Here is a 13,896-nt window from a genome sequence, read left to right on the forward strand (position 1 = left end):
TTTAGATTTGCACAAATGGCAGCTGTGTATTTGACTGTCAAGTAGGGATGGGCGGTATGGACTAAAAAATGTATCACAATAATTTCTGGCATTTATCCCCATAACGATAAAAATGACGATAAAAAAATACCAATTCAACTCCACCTTTTTAACTATAAATCTATCACCACATTCAATCTTTGGAGCCCCCAAATCACTGCTCTAAAAGATACTAAATGCTACTAAACTACACCAATTAAATTGAATTAATAAAAAACAATTAAATGAGTTCACCTGTACTGCAAAACTGTAATGACTCAAGCTCCTCGCTCTCAGATCCTCCATGTTTGTTGTTTCTTTCTTTCTTTCTTTCTTTCTTTCTTTCTTTCTTTCTTTCTTTCTTTCTTTCTTTCTTTCTTTCTTTCTTTCTTTCTTTCAGGCTCCTTTCTTTTTCTCTTTTTCTCTTTCTTTCTTTCTTTCTTTCTTTCTTTTTGTCTTTCTTTCTTTCTTTCAGGCTCCTTTCTTTTTCTCTTTCTTTCTTTCTTTCTTTCTTTCTTTCTTTCTTTCAGGCTCATATCTATCTTTCTTTCTTTCAGGCTCCTTTCTTTTTGTCTTTCTTTCTTTCAGGCTCCTTTCTTCTTCTCTTTCTTTCTTTCTTTCTTTCTTTCTTTCTTTCTTTCTTTCTTTCTTTCTTTCTTTCTGGCTCATATCTTTCTTTCTTTCAGGCTCATATCTATCTTTCTTTCTTTCAGGCTCCTTTCTTTTTGTCTTTCTTTCTTTCTTTCAGGCTCCTTTCTTTTTCTCTTTCTTTCTTTCTTTCTTTCTTTCTTTCTTTCTTTCTTTCTTTCTTTCTTTCTTTCTTTCTGGCTCATATCTTTCTTTCTTTCAGGCTCATATCTATCTTTCTTTCTTTTTATCATTTTTACCGCGAGATGCCAAATTCTTACCATGGGGAATTTTTTGGACGGTATATCGTGAATGGTAAAATATCGCCCATCCCTACTGTCAAGTACAAGCAGTTCAAAGATTTCTCTCCCTACTTCCATCGTTTTTTCCCCCCATCACTTACGCATACCAGTCATGTATGTATCATGTTAAGGTATCTAGTTGAGCTTCAAACAACTTCTTGCTGTCGCCACCTATCTATTTCATCCATATTTATTTTCTTAGTTTGTCCTCTTCATGGAGTTTGTACTTGACTCGCAATCCACGCAAACTTAGCCGCTATGCAACAAGTCCGGTCCTGAAATCAATGGAGGGCAAAGCGCACAGTACTGGCAGGGCTCTAAATTTAGTCGCCCTTCCGCTTGTGAACTAAATGCCAATGACAACAGACAGACCGACACCCACCCACCCACCCACCTTCTCACTCAGTCACACTGTCACTTAGGTCAGGCAGCAGCCCCCTCTGCCAAACCCTCTCCCCACATACTGGCTCCAGTATTGGGGAGTGCGAGTCCCTCACGCAGACCACACCACAGAGTCTGACCCCTCTTGCCTCTCACCTTTCTAATTTCCCACCCTGAGGAGACAAGAACAACTTGAGACTACCCCCTGAGGGTCCTTCAGGACAGGTAAGCATCACTTGAGTCTCTCCATGGGTGTGCTGTCTCGTTCTAATGTGACTCTTGTACTTTAAATCAAGCCTGGCCCTCACTGCCTCCTACAGTGGTTCAAACTGCACTTTTCTGTTGCTTTCACTCTATTGTAGTTATTTTCAACAAATATGTTACTGAATTTTATCTCTGCTTCCCTGATATTTGGATTTTAATGGTGTTCTAATTGAATCTAAACATTCTTTTCCATTAAATATTTTCTATTTTAAAAGAATGTAATAGTAAAAACAACTAACATTTCAGCATTTTCTAACAAGTGTTGCTTTGTTCCATCAAGAAACTTTGGATTTGGAAAACTTTCCTTTATTCTACTTCATCCACTATCTACTGTAACATGTCTGCTGTGACAGCACCTGATTCTCCACCTGCGCCCTTTCAGCCTACTTGGGCAATTTCAAACGTATTGATTCTCAGACCCCTGACATAGCTGGCTGCCATGTCTGAAGAGCATGTGCTTGGTGTTTAACAGCCCAAGGTTATTTAAAGTGATGTGCTAACTTTGCCCTTTTCACTACACCAATAAATTCTGCGTGCTTCCATGGGTCTTTGTGCATGTGATGGATGCTTTATGTTGACCACCTGATGGTCAGAATGCAGGAGTGCTCCCTTGCGTTTTTCTCTTGTTATTTATCGGAACAGCTTGTACTCGTGTACACACTGTCCCCCGTGACTTTCTTTTTTTATTTTTTCCTTTACTCCAAACTCCCAGGGCAGCCATGTCGCAGTTCTCCACCATGACAACCAGGGAGAGGAAAATGCAGGCAGCAGCAATCTGCAGGGAGGTTCAAGGCCAAGAAGGTACCTAGGACCATAATCTTCTCTCTGCTTCCTTATTTCACCCAAACCTCACAACCTCTCAGGTTTTCTTACTGCATCTTTTTCTTTACGTTGATTTTCATGCAATCTTTTCCTCAGATTCCACTTGTCTCCCTTCATTTTGCATAAAATTGATGACAGAGGTTAAAAAAAGACACATTTTGGCCTTTTTTTTCCCAAAATTGACACAGTTTCTGACATGTTTCAGTCACAGACGAAAAGTACCCTTATCAATCAACTTCATGGCTGTTTTCAAAGTGGGCAGTTAAAGGGGGCGGAGTCAGTCATTCCACTCCTCCATAAGGTTATACATCTTTTGAAGTCACTGTTATATCTTTACTCCACCCAGCTCTGTGCCATATCAAATGGAGCCTTATTCAAACCGATCACTGAAAATACTCTTTTTAAACTCTTGCAGCCTCAAAAAGACATCTTTTTTCCGATTAGGTAATCACTTGAGGCAATAAAATATATTCTCTTCAGAAAATACACTATTTTAAAATTAAATATCTCCACTTTAAAACATTTAAAATTTAACCTTGTTGCTAAAATGGTATTGTAGATGCCAAGTCGCCCCATTCTGAAACACACTGGCCATGTTCACTTTATAGGAGGTATGAAGCCACAATTTGCCAGAGCAGCAGTTGCCAACCCCCCCCCCCCCCCCAAAACCCAGACTATAAATACGTAAATGAATACTTTTATAGGCCCAAGTAACTAATCTCTTTGTCGTTGAACATGCTATTTCAAGGCAAGGACAACTGTGTATAGCGCTGGGATAGCGAGACTCTGAAGGCTACTGACAGCTGAAAGATATTCTGGCAAATTATGCATCTCATACTTGGATATAGGCCTGTGACATCTCCATGATCAGTATGCAGTAGCTAGCATGAGGAGCAAACCACAAAACAAGCACCAGGCATGAGTTGATTTGGAGGGAAGATGATTCCTCGTTCATCATACTGGCAGGAGTGCAACATCAGCAGTCTGTGGAAAGGGCTTCTTTTTTTCTTTTTTTTGCAGTAAGGCTTTTTTTTTTCTTTTTGGTGTTGATATAATTTGTAGTCAGCAAAGTGTGAGAGGTGGGATTATAGCATTTAGGAAAATAAATGTGTTTTAGATCACTGTACCAATAAAAAGCAAGATCTTTAGTATTTTCTCCTGTCTTCTTCCTCCAAGATGCACAGATGGAATTTGGGAAGAAAATGAGCGTGCCTAAAGACATCATGCTGGAGGAGCTGTCTCTTACCTCCAACCGGGGATCACGACTCTTCAAAATGCGCCAGAGACGCTCTGAAAAATTCACTTTTGAGAGCATCCAGAATGAAAACAACATACGGCTTAATGTAAGAGGAACTGTGGTGCAGTGATCTCAAGTGGGTGATGGTGGCAATAGTTGAACATTTACATATTTGCTCTGTGGCGAATTCAAGGCTCGCAAGTGGGCTTGGCTCTGCTTATAGTTGGAAAAACAAACTTATGCTTTAAACTTTTGACTTTAAAGCTCTCTAGTATAGAAAACCATGTCAAATCCCTTCATTTTTGTCCAACCACTTTTTTCATCATTACACAAGCTTGAAAATAAACAAAAATATAGCTCAATTTGCAACTTTTATGGGACAGACAGCATAGACGGTGTATGAAGAACTGGACAAGCCGTGTGTGATCACTGCAGGATGAAATGTTGCAGATTGGTTGATGGACCAGCCTTATTTTAGTCACAGTTAGTGTCTTGAGCTAGGTTGTCTTAGTTTATGTTAACCTTTGATGCAAATTAATATTGCTTAACATTTATTCTGATCAAATCTGCCCACACATCATTGCAAGGGTTGCTTCTGAAACAGCATTGGCCGCCAGAGCTGAAACGAGGACAAGCAGAAGCTGTCACCCACAGCCACTTGGCCTGACACTCGCGAGGCTAGACCCCTCCAGGCGTCGCGGGCTGATTGATTGTAGGTCCCAGCGGACTTCTGCTTGAAAGCATCCTAAAGTGGTTCACCTTGGCAGCTAGTTCCTTTAGTTGATCCATGCTGGATGAGGTGTGGTGCTGCCGGGGAATATTTGCAACAGGACCTCCCATCTTAAATGTTGTTTCTGTAGCCAATGGACAATTAACACAAGCTGCATGCTGCTAGGCTAAGCTCCATCATCTGATTCTTGTAGGCCAAACCACAGCCAGTCACATGTAGTACAATTAATAGTAGGCTACATCAAAATGTATTTTCACATGAATAACTAGCTCAGTTAGGTCTTTAATCAGAGCTCAGCAGCTATGCTCAGAAGTCAATAAAGGGCACTTTTAGATTAGATCCTGTTACTTATCAACTTGTGTTTAACGCTCACTGGGCAGTGTAAATACAAGCGGCCTCCCCGGTGCCTGAAGCCTAATTGAGGGGAGGGGAGAGGAGTCAGGAGGCGTTTTCCACTGCTACTGCGTAACGTGATTGCCCTGCGCGACTGGTTGGACTTGCTGGCTTCATCAACATCAGAAGAGCTGGCTGATGCAGTGCAGGGTGGGGGAGATGGAGGAAGTGCGACCCTGAATAGCAACAGGTTTTTCTGCCGTGGCTCCTCCCAAACTGTTTAGCACATATCGAACCACATCTAGAAAGATGTAGGGTCTGAAAACGACCCATTGGGCCTCCCGGTCCAAGGCACAGCATCAACGGTTGCTTTTCAAACTCCCTTTGCACGTTGTTGGTTGGCCCTACGCAGAGGTGTCAAAAGTATTCACATTCATTACTCAGGTAGAAGTATAGATACTAGAGTTTAAAAATACTCCTGTAGAAGTTGAAGTATCAACTCAAGCTTTTTACTCAAGTAAAAGTATAAAGGTCCTGGTTTCAAAACTACTTAACGTATAAAAGTAAAAGTAATGTAAGGGGGAAAAAAGCCATTAAGGACAAAAGCAATTGAAAATGAATGCATCTTAGTATAATGCAAATATATTAAAGAACCATATATGTGTACTATTGAGCATTAACATGTGTTTCAGAGAGCAGGAGATATGATGAATAGTTGCCTATAAGTATTGTAATTGGTGCAAAAAGTCAAACTTCAGAGGCATGTTATCATTTATCCTAACCTTTATTGGAATGTACATCCAAGTTTAGTTGCAGGAATCTGAGGGAACGGATGTAAGAACAAAACTGGACAAGAACATCTGAAACAACCACAACCTAATTCACTCTATCCGGATGGAGCAATTTAACTGGATAGTTTTTTTTAAAGGCCGAAATGAAATAGAGTAACGAGGCTGTTTTTAAAATGTAAGGAGTAAAAAGTACAGATAATTGCGTGAAAAAGGAGTAAAAGTAAAAAGTCGTCTGAAAAATAATTACTCCAGTGAAGTATAGATAACCAAAATTTCTACTTAAGTAAGGTAACGAAGTATTTGTACTTCGTTACTTGACACCTCTGGCCCTACAACATATCAGAGCAACGTACAGGGTGACATATTCAGCGCGATGAAAGCGAGTCAGTAGGAGAGTGTGATTTGAGTGCTGTCTTCTATTCAATTTTCAAAGAAAAAGTCAGAATCTTTAACTTTAAGCTGATTCGAATGGCCGGTATACCTCAGCTGCAGCCATTTACACTGTTTACATCCAGATTACAAAGTCGCCGCTCTCTCATCCTCGTGTTCAGCCCGCCCAGAGACCCTTACAAGGATAGACTGATTTCATTTGATTCATGACTTTTGGGCACAGATGAGCTCCAACGGCAGGTGGCTCGACGTACGTCCACAGCAATTTAATTTAGCAACTGGTGTGTCTATATTTCTAGGCTAGAGGCAGTATGCTAAACTGGGGTATTAAACAAAGTGTATCCGGCAATGGATAGGGGGTTATTAATAGATTTTGGGGTCAGCCCCCAGGGATCCGTCGAGGGACTGCAACTTTTTCTTACTTCCGCTTGGCTTTGATCCAAAAGATACTGCTGGTGCTTGAATTTTTTTATTTTATTTCTGCTGCTGTGCTAACATGCTACGCTATGTCACTTGTTGCCAGGGCCAACTTTCATACGCAGCATACACTTAAATGGGATTTTTCTTTGCATTTATTTCCGCAAGTATAATTCTAAAAATTTCACACTGTCAGTGTGTGTTCTTCTGTCGTCAGTCTTTTTTTTCTCATGCCACATGTTCCCACCCACTCAGGAAAACATTTCCACAATAACTCACATCCTGAGAAAGTATATGTTGAGATAAAGCACTTGCATTGTTTACTTGACTCATACTACAGCATGGCGCTGCACATAATGGTCGTAGTGAAAGTGGTCCAACAGGTCATAATTAACTTTATTAATGTCCCTCTATGTGCCATGTGCACAGTCAGCTTTTATTCCTCTGAGCAATTCGGATCTCAGCTTGACCTTTTCATATATAGAGCAATATATCTCCTAAAGCTCTCAGTAAAACCTTCTCCTACAGCACATTTAGTTACTTTTTTGTTAGGTAGGCTATGAATTAATTTAGTTGTGTTCTGTACTTCTCCCATGAAGTCTGTAAATAAAATAATTATTTTTGCTCAAGCTTGGGAAGATTTTCCACTCATCTTTTAAGTGAGAAAGACTCACATATCTCAGTGTATTTATTGCTCTGGGCTATAGACGGATTTTTGTTTCAAGTTGTCAACATTTCCTGAGGAAGTCCTGGAGTAAATCATCAGAGGGATGAAAGTCTGCTGCCTGGACTGCAGTACAGTTCACCCCAGCTGAAAACACAGTCTCCAACTTTAAATGTTGGAAGGTTTATCTCAGTAAGAATCAGCAAACATAGTAGACCACTGCTTTACCACATTCACATACCACATATTCAAGTGACATTTTTCTTGTGTCAAGACTAAAACTTTGTGCTTTGAGTTATACATTTGAGCCTTAAATATAGATACATTAATAAAGCACCCATAATTGGAGTTTTTAGTCATTCTCATCATGAGATGGAAATGGAGTCCTTGTTACTTGCTAAACAATGCTCATTTATATTTCCTGTCTTTTTTTAACTGATGAAGATTCTGTCTCCCATTTCTTGCAACAGACTACAGTGTGTGTGTTTGTGTGTTTTAATGTAATATTTTGTCAATCTTATTTTTTTTTAAGTTTAAACATACGCAACAAATGTATGCTACGAAGGGAGTGAGAATTCATGGCATAAAGATATATGTTTTAATGGCTTTTTAAACCATCTTTTCCAAATAGTTGAATGCTCAAATGACAAAGAATTACTGAAGTTAGTTAATCCTTTAACTCGTTGTTTTGATCCCATAAAGATCTATCGAATCATATACAGGACTGTCTCAGAAAATTTGAATATTGTGATAAAGTTCTTTATTTTCTGTAATGCAATTAAAAAAACAAAAATGTCATACATTCTGGATTCATTACAAATCAACTGAAATATTGCAAGCCTTTTATTATTTTAATATTGCTGATTATGGTTTACAGTTTAAGATTAAGATTCCCAGAATATTCAAATTTTTTGAGATAGGATATTTGAGTTTTCTTAAACTGTAAGCCATGATCAGCAATATTAAAATAATAAAAGGCTTGCAATATTTCAGTTGATTTGTAATGAATCCAGAATGCATGACATTTTTGTATTACAGAAAATAAATAACTTTATCACAATATTCTAATTTTCTGAGACAGTCTACACACACACACACACACACAAAATAAGTGCTAATAGTCGAGCCGGTTGATGCAGACAAAGTCAGAGTTGAAAGAGTGTTAATTAGCTGCAGTTTTGCAGAAGAACTATGACACTAACATTTAATGCAAAAGTATTGTTCAGAGGTTAAACGTCAGTTATAACAACAATGAAATAGAAAATAAACTTTTCCTTTAGGCTGCACTGACCTCGTTGTTCTCTCTTTTAGAACAGCGTTGCTCCCCAGGCCGAGAACGAGGATGCTGCAGTCGGCAACAGCAGTGAGGGAAACATGTCAAAAGTGACTTTTGACACACCAGAGACAAAGGTTGTGCCAGACCCAAGCTCTATCGCCCCTGGTAGGTTATCGGGCATACAGTACATTACATGAAATGACTCTGAATGTGCATAAGAGCTATTGTTCCTCGTGCACAGGCTGAGTGAAAATGCTGTGCACGAGAGCCTTCGTGTATTTATCAGAATCCAACTGTTTTTCATTGTTTGTACTGACACGCGATTTGATCATGTATGAAAACAATTCCTTCATGCCTGAAAACTGTTGGCATCTCTGCATGCTTTTCTTTTCCTTTTTCTTCCTTCATCCCACTCCTTTGTTTCATGGCAACACTTTCACATTCTGTTCCTTTTTTCTTCTTCTTATTTTTTTTTTTAACCTAATTGTCTTCATGCATCATTTTAAAAATTGTTGCATTTTACGAACAGGAAGTGTTTCCTGTTTGCCTCTCATGCCAGTGATACCATCAGCATGCTCTCACATCCTCCCTCACGTCTAAATTTTGTCAAGTTGACACAAAACCGATGCCAAATCAATGATTAGTGTGCCCACAGTGGTGTGGGGTGTTATTTCTGGACCAGACACCATCTGAATGAAGTCACTCCAGCTGCAGCAGAAATTAGGCCAAAGTGCATTTGGTATCAAATGGTGAAATTTCTTTAAATAGCACCCTTGTCCCCACGTTGGTGCGTGTTTCATGTTTCCGTAGTGCCAGCAACATTTCTTAACCTGACTGTAGTCACATGGAGTTGACCCTTTTGATTCCAGCTGAGCTTGGTATGACACATGAATGTGGGTCTGTGCATGTCCTGTTCAAACTTTCTGCAGAGAGAAATATAAAATGTGTCTTCACAGAAAAGGACGGGTTTCAAAATGCTGCTTCTCTCATCTTTCAGTCCTTTTGAAGAATCTGTCTTTCATCTCCACATACAGCTTGTTGTATAACAGAACTTCCTCACAAAAATAGCTGCTCGGCTGAACGTCCCACTACATGAACGATATTCCACAACCTTGAAAAATCTTCTGCGCAATGTTTTGTAACAGATTCCCCCCCAAAATCTACAGATTTCCTCTCAGGTCTGTTTGGTTCCTCCTGCTTCCTCCTCAGGGCAAAGCATAAACTCAGGAAGAGGGGATTGTTCATTGTGAGAGATTAGGACGTGACACGACGCCCCACGTTATGTAACGCCTGAGCTTGCAAGGCCCCCCTGAGTGAAGTGCTGGGTTTTGAAGGATAGTACTTTGGATAGGCCTCTCTCATCAACACACCCAGACTCTGTGGGTAGAAATACAAGCACATGCACGCAAAACATGAGAAAGCTGATCCTTGAATTGTTTTAACAGGGAAAAGAACAATTAGTTGCCATTAACCCAGTATAGTAAAGAAAAAAAAAAAGAAAAAACAGCAATTCACCATGAGGGCAGTCTTAAGATAATTATCAATGAAAAGGAATAAATGGCGATAAACAGGTAAAATTGTTTACAACACCTGAAAACAAACAAAAAAGGAACAAAAGCCTATTGATTATGTATCAGAACTGAAGAAAAAAAGTTTCAGTGTCAAGTCATTCTTCTAGCAGTGGTGACTCAGCTCTTTTTCTCTTCAATACAAATAATTACACAGATTCCTCTTGATTTGACTTGATTTTGAAGGAATAGTACCGACAGACGCAGAAGAACATTCCTCTACATGCCACTGGGTAAGCACAGCACCAATTAGAGAAACGGAGCATGTAGGCAAAGAGACAGCAAGACTAGTTTCACAAAAAGATATTCAAAATGGCATGAAGTGGAGTTTGGGGCACCAATGAGTGAATGTGGGGCAATAATCACAGAAAAAACAAGGGAGAACTTTACCTGACTTAGAAAAGGTTTAGAATGGTGATGGTGCATGATGGTGTGATGCATTTTTATCCAGGATACGGGGGTCCTTTGAAAGACATCCCTCCGGAGAAGTTCAACAGTACCGCTGTGCCAAAGTTATACCAGTCTCCCTGGGAGCAGGCCATCAACAAAGACCCCAGCCTGGCAGCCACACTCATCGCCCAACTGCCCGAAATGGACTCCCCAGCAGACCTTCCGGGTTACAAAAGCTTCAACAGGTAATGGCCACATACGGACAACAAGTCATTGATCCAATTAACAGTCTCTGAAATTCTAGATTTTGAGAAATCCAAAATGTTCAACACACATGGAAACTATTATTTTAAAAATCTGAAAAGTCAGACAACCAAACATAATCCAGAGGGAGTAACCTGAACTGACCAACATACATCTTGAGACCTACTATCTACGTTTAAAGGGGACCTATTATGGCATCTAATCCCTATTTTAAACAGCCCTTGAATGTCTTAAAAACAAGCTTTTAATTGTTTTTGCTAAATAAATTAGAAATTCAGCCTCTAAACCATGTCTTTATCTTTACCGTTTCTAACCTCCTTCTCTATGAGGGATTCTGAGTGGGCGGGGAGGCTATAATAATGAGGCTCTGTACTGATTGGCTGCCTGAATGACGTGATACACCGCTACGAAAAAATGGCGGAAGCTCCGGCCAGTAGAGTTAAGCCTGAATTATGGTTCTGCGTTAAATCGACGCAGAGCCTACGCCGTAGGGTACTGTCCTAACTGGCCGCAGCGACGCGGCGCACCATTTTGAGCTGAATATTTGTCGGATGCCCTGCTTGTATTCTCTTCCTGTTGCTCGCGTTGAAAGCCGGGTGAAAGCGCTGTAGGAAACAGTCACGGATGAGGAACGGCTGATCCAGTTAGTTGAAATAAGAAGTTATCTCTATGATTCCTCCTCATTTCACTACAAAAACCTCAATAAAGTGGCAGCTGCTGGAGGGAGATGGACAGAGAGCGTTCGATGTCACGCAGTGCGAAGCGATAGTCGGAACTCACATGCAGTTAGGACACGGTGGTTAGTTGTGGGCGTGGTTTACATTTTGGTTACGTAACGAAAATGCGCAGAATCTGAACGGCTCGTAGAAGTCACATCACACTGGATGGATCATCCGGGCGGCTGTACAGACACTGCAGAATTTGGTTGCTTTCCTCCTTTTCTAAATTGGCAGGCTGAGGGGAGACCACTTTATATATGTTAAAGCAAGAAAAAACGTGTTTTTCATAATAATTCCCCTTTAACTTACCTGAACATATTCTTTTTATTGCTTTATTTTTTCGTGGGCTGCAGTCTGCCAGCAAAATTGTGGTCCAACAGAATGAATAAACACATAAGGAACATATGGAAGATGACGTTGGGGATATTCTGCTAATTGCAATATGCAACTTCAACACTAGATGCCACTAAATCCTGTTATTATGACCAATTAATTCATAATACAGTGTACTGGTAGTTTACAGAAATGAGACAGCCAGAAAGTTGGCTCTGTACTACTACTGTATTAATCCAGCAAAACCTTATATGATCAGTTACTATAAGATACTGATATTTCCAGATCATAAATGTTTAAGAATGTGAAAGCAAAGCCTTAGTGAAATTGCTTATAAATGTCAATTTCATTTAGAAATCTTTATATATATCGACAACATTAAAATGCTGAGGTAACAAGTATGGCCCTTCACCAATCTCATAACCTACTACTTCCCTCTAAGTAGCATCTTATCTTATTTCTAAATCTTATTTGATCTTCCTGATGGAAGTCTTGCTTGGCTTTAATTAAATGACATCCCTTCAGATGTCTCTGCAGTTTCTCTTATTACACCTGATGGCTACTGTTAACACTGCCACTCTGTTTCTTCCAGGACGGCTACCCCTTTTGGCGGTTTCAGCAGAGCACCCACTTCTGCTCCCATCATGGCATTCCATGAAGAAAACCTCCCCGAGCTGCCAGCACCCCAGGGAGAGAGTGCCGTACATCGTCCCTCCTTCAATAGGTCTGCTCTGGGGTGGGTGTCGTCGGGTGGTCTGGCTGCATTCCCAACTGTTCCCCTCGAGCCTTTGCTCATCCCTGAGTCAGACGACCTTTGAACCCATGGAGAGAAGTCACACAAGGATGTTGATTACGCTTTTGCTTCACCAGAGGTTACTGTGGGCAGGATGACATTTCTTTTTGAGTGGAGTGGGGGGTGAGAGAAAGCATTGTGCAATTGGTGCAGTTTAGACTGTATGCTCCAAATCTTGGTTTTACAGTGACGTTAACTTTTGCACCGCAGGGAAAAATAATTATATCACATAGAGTAAAAAGAAACAGTGCAGGGATAAAGTAAATAATGTTTTATATTAATATGCACAAGAATATTTAATCTTGCAAACAAAAATGATCTGCTCAATAAAGTTGTGCTGAATGGAACAAAAACAATCCTGTATTTTCATTTCTTTTCCAATATCCTGACATTGTTAATAAGACTATTGCCAAACAAATGCCACAACATGCCCCAAGGAAATGATTTCGTATTGTTTCAAAATTTCTTCTCGCCGGCTTTTTTAGTGGATGATGCTGTCACCTCTGTGCAATAGACCGATGCATTTCAACACATACGGTATCCTGTTAAAGGCCAAGGATACATGTGAGCCGCTCTTATATGCCTCAGTTTCACTGCACGACAAAATCAAATCTGCTACAGTGACATGAGCGACTTGACTGATGCATCTTTCACCTTTTGACAAAGCGCAGCGAAAAGAGTGGGAATGATGGGTGAGCAGCTTGATGAGCTGTGTATTTGCCTTTCTGTTTGCTGCTGCAACACAGAATAATTTTTCACAGCCATAACACGCCTAATGGGCTGATTATGGTCAACAGATCACTCACAGCGCCAGCAAACTGTGACAGCAGCACTGCAGTGTAACTGGGACGCCGCTCACTGTAGTGTTCCTGCTGAACTGTAGGGGGCACTAATGAGAACTACACACAGCTACACCGCAGGAACAGCACTAGAAGTACAGGAAGTACATAATTCAGACACAAATGTCCAATCTCCAGGATGCAAGAATGTATAGATTGTGTTCTCTTTCCAGGAAAATATTTAGTACATAACTGACCAGTCTACCTCTTATACTACTGTATATCCCACAAAGTATTGGACCACTGCATGTGAAGCTTTTCACGGTGGCCATGTGACCAGTTTCCACTTATGCATTATCATTAATGTTTTCTTTTGACATATATTGCTGCATTTCATTTACCTTAGAGGCCAAGGGTGAAAATAATATCACACCTGACCTAACTGCATATATATTGATGGCAAGCGGCATACAAGTGTGCCTTACATACTGCGTACTACGTTCCGTACACAATGTGCATAATGCAGTTACACTTTTTAGCATTCTTTCATGTTTTTAAAACATTTGGAATCATTGCACGTATTTAATGGGCCATGCAAAAGCCCAGAGGCCGAGCCGCTCACACACTCTTGCAAAGTCCAGCTCTACAAAAATGCCACAGGTCATGAAACGTTTAAGGTGCATAAATAGCAGTTGAAATAAACACAAGGAGCTTGTGCTCCAAAAAAGTATTATCACAGGATTAAAGCATTAGGTACACTAGGTATTTTGTCTTAAATGTTGAAATGTGACAAAAAAA

The 13,896-nt window shown here is 40.2% G+C and overlaps 1 protein-coding gene across 1 annotated transcript; it reads left to right on the top strand.

The window, feature by feature from the left end:
- The first annotated feature begins 1,348 nt into the window (after positions 1–1,348).
- Positions 1,349–12,675, top strand: LOC133420284 (myozenin-2-like). Its single transcript, XM_061709943.1, has 6 exons — positions 1,349–1,553; positions 2,305–2,393; positions 3,591–3,757; positions 8,288–8,417; positions 10,272–10,455; positions 12,119–12,675. Exons 2-6 carry the CDS (start codon positions 2,312–2,314, stop codon positions 12,342–12,344), a joined length of 789 nt encoding a protein of 262 aa, XP_061565927.1. The 5' UTR covers positions 1,349–1,553; positions 2,305–2,311; the 3' UTR covers positions 12,345–12,675.
- Positions 12,676–13,896: the final 1,221 nt, after the last annotated feature.

The sequence above is a fragment of the Cololabis saira genome, chromosome 20, assembly GCF_033807715.1.
Source record: "Cololabis saira isolate AMF1-May2022 chromosome 20, fColSai1.1, whole genome shotgun sequence".
Taxonomy (NCBI): domain Eukaryota; kingdom Metazoa; phylum Chordata; class Actinopteri; order Beloniformes; family Belonidae; genus Cololabis; species Cololabis saira.

Excerpts from the sequence above, each read along its gene's own strand:
- LOC133420284 (XM_061709943.1), top strand. The coding sequence starts at position 2,312 with ATGTCGCAGTTCTCCACCATGACAACCAGGGAGAGGAAAATGCAGGCA. Across the intron at positions 3,758-8,287 it reads AAAACAACATACGGCTTAAT|AACAGCGTTGCTCCCCAGGC; the intron begins GTAAGAGGAACT and ends TCTCTCTTTTAG. Across the intron at positions 8,418-10,271 it reads CCCAAGCTCTATCGCCCCTG|GATACGGGGGTCCTTTGAAA; the intron begins GTAGGTTATCGG and ends ATTTTTATCCAG.